At 33.5% G+C, this 7,004-nt stretch overlaps 1 protein-coding gene across 1 annotated transcript; it reads right to left on the bottom strand.

Moving 5' to 3' along the window:
* Positions 1–2,361: 2,361 nt before the first annotated feature.
* On the bottom strand, positions 2,362–6,037 carry LOC121366565 (platelet-activating factor acetylhydrolase-like). Its single transcript, XM_041490953.1, has 3 exons — positions 5,973–6,037; positions 2,838–3,117; positions 2,362–2,445 (listed from the first exon to the last, which is right to left on the bottom strand). Exons 1-3 carry the CDS (start codon positions 6,035–6,037, stop codon positions 2,362–2,364), a joined length of 429 nt encoding a protein of 142 aa, XP_041346887.1.
* Positions 6,038–7,004: the final 967 nt, after the last annotated feature.

Here is a 7,004-nt window from a genome sequence, read left to right as displayed (position 1 = left end):
AGCATGTGGGCATTTGCTTTAGATCATAAGTGGGCATAATTTTTTATTGTATGGTAACCATTTGTCAACATATTGGTTGTATTGTCCCTCTTTGACTCTGGGACCTTGTACTCTTTTCAGGGCAAGGGATGCCGAGCCATCTCTATGTTCAAAGCAGCACAACAACATAACCATGAGAAGCAAGATCACTACAATACCACTAAATGGTGAAAGTGACTACCTAGTCCATGACTAAATACACAACTGGGAATTTTTTGGGGGGTACCAGTCTTGAGTATCAACATTGTCACTGTTATTCTGTAAACTTTGCATTGAGCTACTCTGCATTAGAGGTGCATTCAATAGTGCTGGAATCCTGGGAACTACAGTAATAGAAGACAATGTCCAATATCTTTAACTAATTCTCACTGACTGAAATTTATATTACATTTCCTTTTGCACTTGTTGTATATAAAAGGTGGCTACACCACCCTACTTTTTGATGTCTATAATCTTATGGACTAACACTAAATTGACAATTACTATTCCTTTTTTTGAGAGAAAAGTATTACTGCCTTCTTATAAATTATAATGGTGTAACAACTCTAGCATGTTCCTTTATTTGATACTAAAGTTATCAATGTGTCTTTTCGGCTAAACTTACTACAAATATTCTCACTATTCCAGATGCTAGACCTGATAGTGGAATATCAATTACATCCATTCAATGCTTTGATATATTTAGGATGAGGGAAGTACTTCGCATATTCATATGTGGTAGCTTGATCTCTCTCAGTAGGGTAGTAGAGACGTATCTGAAGAATCTTGATGCATCAAATGAGTACAGCCTACTTCATAGCTACCGATGGAGCTGGTATTTCCTTCTACCTTTACAATTCCACTCTTTTTCCACTTTACTGACATCACACTCATGAGAGCTGTAATTGATTTATAAGAACTACGCCCCGATTTTTGTCGCCATTATATCGATACGTCTCGTAATTGAAACCGACACACTTTAACTTAAAAACCACACCCAAAGGTACTGAACAATAAACTACGCATGTAATAAAACATAGATAATATTAATAAGTCCACAAAGTGTGGAAGTTAGTTTAAAGCAGATTGTCATTGGACTTCATGTATAACTATAGTCTTAGGAATGTTTGTCACTGGTCTGTGTCTAAAAGGAATATTCATTTTATAGTATTCATTGTTATAAACAATGGCATTAAAAAAGAGCAATCAATTGTTACGGCTATAAATGGCTTTTTAGAATATGGGCATCTTTAGATCTTGTTGGTTCGCTGTGGCAATCTCATCTGTGTTATTCTCTTCCTTCCAGTTAATATTAGTCCCTATATAGAATGTGTTCAGAGGCACCTTCTCCTCCATCTAAGATAGGTACATATCCACAATAACTAGGATCTATAGAATTAAGAATTGCACATAACTTACATACTTTATAGTTATTATGAAGCTATTAGTATTTGCTGTGACATCTAACTTTGTATTAGAAATCTTTTTAGAAAAGCATGACAAAGTTCCATATTCACTTTGTGTGCCATATACTTATCCAAGGAAGGATTTGTCAATTTCTTTAGTGCTCCAGAATGGAATAAAAGGAACATCAGTTTGACATAAAGTGTGTGCTTGCCTCTATGTTTAAAACAGAGTTATCAAAAAGAGTTTGTAGAATATATTTGCTTTAATTGCTTACATTATAGTATATATTGTACAATCACTCAATCCTATATAATAAGAATAGGTAAGAAATCATATTAAGTTTAGTTAGTTATTAAGTTAGTGTACTATAGTACAGAGCTATTGAGTCATACTTTCAGTACATTGATATAGGTACACTTTAATACAATGTTTATATTTTCCCTTAGAGACATAATGTACTTTTTAATGACAGACTATGTAAGTATATTAACCTGATTTAGAAGTAGTTTTTACCAGTTTCATTATGCAAGTAATATTTTCATCCCATGAAAGTCGAAACGAGTTAATAAATGTTAATGGTTGAATGTATACCATGTTTATAGATATCTCTATGGATGTGGATACATCCAGGTATCCAATGCAATACCACACCTAAGAAAATATGAATGAATATTAGATATTACAAATGTCTAATGACTGATATGTGAAAAACCTCTATAATCAACAGTATGATTGAAGGTAATCAATTTGTTTTTACCTCGTTAAAATAAAAATAAGGTGAAATCATATTCTACAAAACTGCATATTAAAGGTTACCTAAATCTGGATCTTACTTAGTACTTGTACAACAGTACCTCCACCAAATGAGTGACCAGCGACAGCAGCTAACTCCATGTTTAAACAACCTTTGAACTGAGTGAAGTCAAAGTGTCCCTCCTACATGTCATGTACATCACCACCTTCATTAAGGAGGTGTAGTATATCTAAGGCTTGTCGCACCTCTTTAGCACGCTGTCTAATCTAAAAAAATAAATGATAATTTTAACATTTTATGTGTTTAATAACTGATTATAGAGGTAGTATAGTAGTAACATAATCATCAATTATCATTGCAATTTATCTGTGGTTCTTAATTTGTTGAAGTATTAAAGTAGAGACTCATGTGAATTTGTATAATCATGCACATAGTGTACATTTGCATTGATTTTCCTTTTTAAGGCTTAATGCATCCAAAACTTTAGAAGGTCTTCGTTTAAATCTCAGCTTAGGATTTCTTTTAGACTGTTTATTTCTCGTAAAGTTATGCATTTTGTGCAGAACATCTTTAATAGTCACTAATTTATCTACATCCTATTTTTGACGACTTTATTATTTATATTTTTTGTTTTACCTGCTTATTTGTTAAAGGAAACCAGCATTTCCCATTTGATTATCAGAAATAGGCATAACTTCATTGTTTTGGGGATCCCATTCATCAACATATTGGTCATATTGTCCCCACTTGAACTCCAGGACCTGGTACTACTCTTTTCAGAAGCAAGTAGAGCCGAGCCATCTTTATGTTCAACAGCAGCAACAACATAACCATGAGAAGCAAGATCACTACAAATACCACTATAGGCAAAGAAGTGACCAGATAGTCCATGACTGAATACAACAACTGGGAATCCTTTTGTAATGTATTTATTGGCGCTAAAAAAAATGTTTTTGAGGAACATTGTATAAGAGGTGAATTCACAGTGCAGGAGTTCTGGGCACTATAAATAAAGGAAATGTTTTATTGAAATAGCTATAAAAATAACTAAGTCATTTACCGACTATACGTTTTATTTTTCAAGTAATAAAGTCTGCATTCTCCAATGCAATACCTTGATGATTATCATGCAAGCATAGATATTGCAGTGGATACATCAAGCACTATTACCTGAATGGGAGGATTTTGACCTCCTTTTTGTATTACATTTAGATATAACATCATGCTGATAGTAGAAAAGTTGTGACATAACTTACATGAATGTATTTGTTGTACTTCAGCAATATACTTGATAAGGGACATCAACAATATCCAAGAATGCCTTCAAATAGTTAGGATGAGGAAGATACTTAGCATATTCAATTTTGTAGCCAGATCTTTCTCAGTAGGGTAGTAACAGTCGTAAATGAAGATCTTGATGCATCATATGAGTACATCCTACTTCATAATTACCAGAGAGACCTGGTATACCTTCAGATCTCCACCTTTCTGCCATTACTGACTAATTAGCAATATAAATCATTGCTATGAATATAATTATAGATATCATGTATATATTGATCGTTGATTTAACCAATATATGGTTATACATGAACATAGCAAAGTTATTGAGGAAAAGTTAAACCATATACTGTTTAGATAACTAACGTATGGATATAGAATTGACCTTATTTTCTTAGAGCTTGACATAATAAGTGCCGGCCAAGGCTATTATTATGGAAAATCATGTTAGTGTATTTTGTAGGAATGTATGTAGCCTGATGTTCATGAATTAGGGGATTAATCAATTTATTTTAAACAATTGTGACTTGATTTAATGGTGGAGTAGCAATATGTCAAAACTTTTACACAAGGCTACTTCTTACGGAAGCCGAAGGAATTCTACTTCGTAATTTTCGTATTCTACTTTGAAGTTTTCCAAAAAAGATTCCAATTCTACTTTCCAGTTTTACCGATTTCCAATTCTATTTCTATATTTTTCAACTAAAATCCTATACCCCACCATAACTGAAATATGTCGCTTCGCTCCATTTCGAGACAGCTCGCGGGTGCTCGCGCTTCACTGTATTGACCTGAATAAACTGAAGCGAGCACGCGAGCCGTCTCTGGTTAGGGTGGGGATAAAGGATTTTAGTTGTTAAATATTCCATCGAAGGATAGAAAATAGAATTGGAATTGGGAAAACCCAAGTAGAATTGGAATTTTTAAATAAAACTTCGAAGTAGAACATGAAATTACGATGTAGAAAATGGATGGCCGCCTTCGGCTTCTGTAATTTAACTATAAAATGTAGCGTCAATTTGACTTCCAACCATATCAACCATATGTAAAGATCTTGATGAGGTTCCTTTGAATGTAAACTTTTAATGTGTACATCATGCATAATACAGATTAAAAATGAAATTGAGCTGTAGATATAAAAAATTTTGAGTGTAATTAAAAAAATTTTAATTTAAAAGCAAAATGACCCTTTAGTATTCAGTAGTAACCTCAAAACATGTAGTTGATGGGATCAAGGTAATATCAGCTCCTGTATCTATTTTAAATTTAATCATTCGTCGATTCAGTTCAGTTTCCAGTTTAGTTTAGTTTTGTTTTGGTTATGTTTATTCCAGTAACACCTCCCAAAAACTTCCAGTCACTGTCACTATTAGAGTTCTCTGAGTCACTTTCTTGTCCTAGTTTCAACATTATTAACAGTATTCCTACACAAACTATGAAAGTGTCCTGGTCTTACCACATTTGAAGCATTTGGTTAGTCTAGCAGGCATGATTCTCTTTCATGGGAGGTTCTTTCCACACCTTGTACATCTTTGTTGTGGCTGTTGGGCTGGTTTACTCCTGTTAACCAACCCAAGGGAGCAGATCTATTTCTTGTAGAGATTCTCTTTGATCTGTTTTGGAATACTGTCTCTGCTGGGATTTCTATTAAGATTTCTAGGAGCTCATTGTGGTAAATTTGCAACTCATAACAACTCTTTTTTAAATTGAAATGTACCAATATATAGACTAACCAACGTTATTAATATTATAATTCAGTCCAAAGTGCAAAGTCACTACACATTATACCTTCATTATCGTCCAGACCCTGTCCATACATCTATCTATCTGTGACTTTGTCCATATGCCATAATCATATTGACAAAAAGTAATCTTCATATCATCAATATTCCTCTATGTATTATCACTAAAAACTACAAAAGAGTGTGACTTTACAAGGAAAATTACAAAATAAAAAACCATCAGACTTTTAATAAAGGTAGACTTTATTAGCACCAATATCTGCAACCCACCTAGTTTCCATCTGGAGCCAATATTTACATCTATAGCTTCAGTAAAGCCCCTGATAATTTTCATTGGTATGCCCATTTTTACTACAAAGATAGACTTCACTTGGACTGGAGCGATCAACTGCATACATGTTATCATAACAATCTATATAAACCCATCACCATAAGTTATACCATTGATTTTTACTGACTGATATGATGTCCAGACTTAGTAATGATATAGACTCCTTTGAAATGAGTACTCACATGTAAGTTGTCATCAGAATCAAATTGGATTTTACAAGGGTATGTTTCTATACCAGTGATGACATGGGATTTGTTACCATTTGAGTTATACACATGTATTTTTCCAGATTTCCATTCTGAGACATAGAGTTTATCATCACTGTCCACAGCAAGTGCAATTGGATTGTTTTGTCCTACTTTTTCACCATTCAAGACTCCATCATTGAATACTCATAAATTTTGTCAGCATTAGAACCTTGCAACATACACTCGATTACCTTTTACACATCACTCCAGCTGGTTTACCCTCCGGAATAGCAAATTTCTTTTGGAAAGTTGCCATACTTATCAAATTTATGGACATAACCATCTCCCCATCCTGAGATAAATACTTCACCATTATCAGTGATATAAATGTGATGTGGCTGAATGATTCCAGTAATTATTTTTCCATGGACTTCATAGTAGATGGACTTCGAGTACGATTGCATTCACATCCAGATTGCACACTCTCTATTTCTTTGATAAATTCATCATCATCTGAGTTACTTTGAATCGTATCCTGGTAATTGCTGACAACAATGTTTGCAAGTCTCACTAGAACGATTTCACTGCTAAAAACTAGTGTGATTATCAAAACTGTGATATATCTTAACATCTTTAGTCAATGTAGAATATAAGATTGAAGACAACCAACTACTACAGAGTAATTATTGAGTTGCTTCAGAGAATCACTTAGTTTTATACCCTAATACAATATTGCTATATATACATGTATATAGGATTGACCAATCAGATTGTTCCATGAATGAACTGTCTTCCCTTTGTTAAAAACTTGGGGAATTACCTGGTCTTCATCAGTTTACATAGAATGTCACTATAACAACTGAACATTAGGGAAAAGGTTCACATAAGATAACTATAGGTCATACTATCATTTATGTTGCTGTTAGATACAATGTACTCATGAAATGTATCTAAGGACTACATGAATAGTAACAATAACCAGAAAACAGAAGAATACACGATAGCAAGAATTAAGTCGAGAATTATTTTCTGAAGCAGCGCAACACTATTAAATCAGCGAGCTAAATTTAACTGCAGAAAAACAGAAGACGAGACTCAGTTGATATGCATTTATTTACATGCTACTATAGTTTAGCATAGAAATGTGACTTCATAACATATACGAAGACATAATTTGAGACAGAATCGTAGTAGGAAATAAAAGACGTAAAACTGTCAGAGGAAATGCAACTGCATGGACGAAGTCTTATTTAAACAAACATGCAGGCTGCAATGATTATGAC

This window comes from Gigantopelta aegis, unplaced genomic scaffold (assembly GCF_016097555.1).
Source record: "Gigantopelta aegis isolate Gae_Host unplaced genomic scaffold, Gae_host_genome ctg6170_pilon_pilon, whole genome shotgun sequence".
In the NCBI taxonomy this organism is placed as follows: Eukaryota; Metazoa; Mollusca; class Gastropoda; order Neomphalida; family Peltospiridae; genus Gigantopelta; species Gigantopelta aegis.
The sequence above is the reverse complement of the archived record's forward strand: the minus strand, read 5'-3'. Positions and strand labels throughout refer to the sequence as shown.

Bases quoted from the DNA above. Each gene is read 5' to 3' on its own strand.
- LOC121366565 (XM_041490953.1), bottom strand. From the start codon at position 6,037: ATGGCAACTTTCCAAAAGAAATTTGCTATTCCGGAGGGTAAACCAGCT. The intron at 3,118-5,972 runs GTAATCGAGTGT...CATTTTTTTTAG, and splicing joins GCTGGAGTGATGTGTAAAAG to CGCCAATAAATACATTACAA. The intron at 2,446-2,837 runs GTTTCCTTTAAC...TTATTTTTTTAG, and splicing joins TAATCAAATGGGAAATGCTG to ATTAGACAGCGTGCTAAAGA.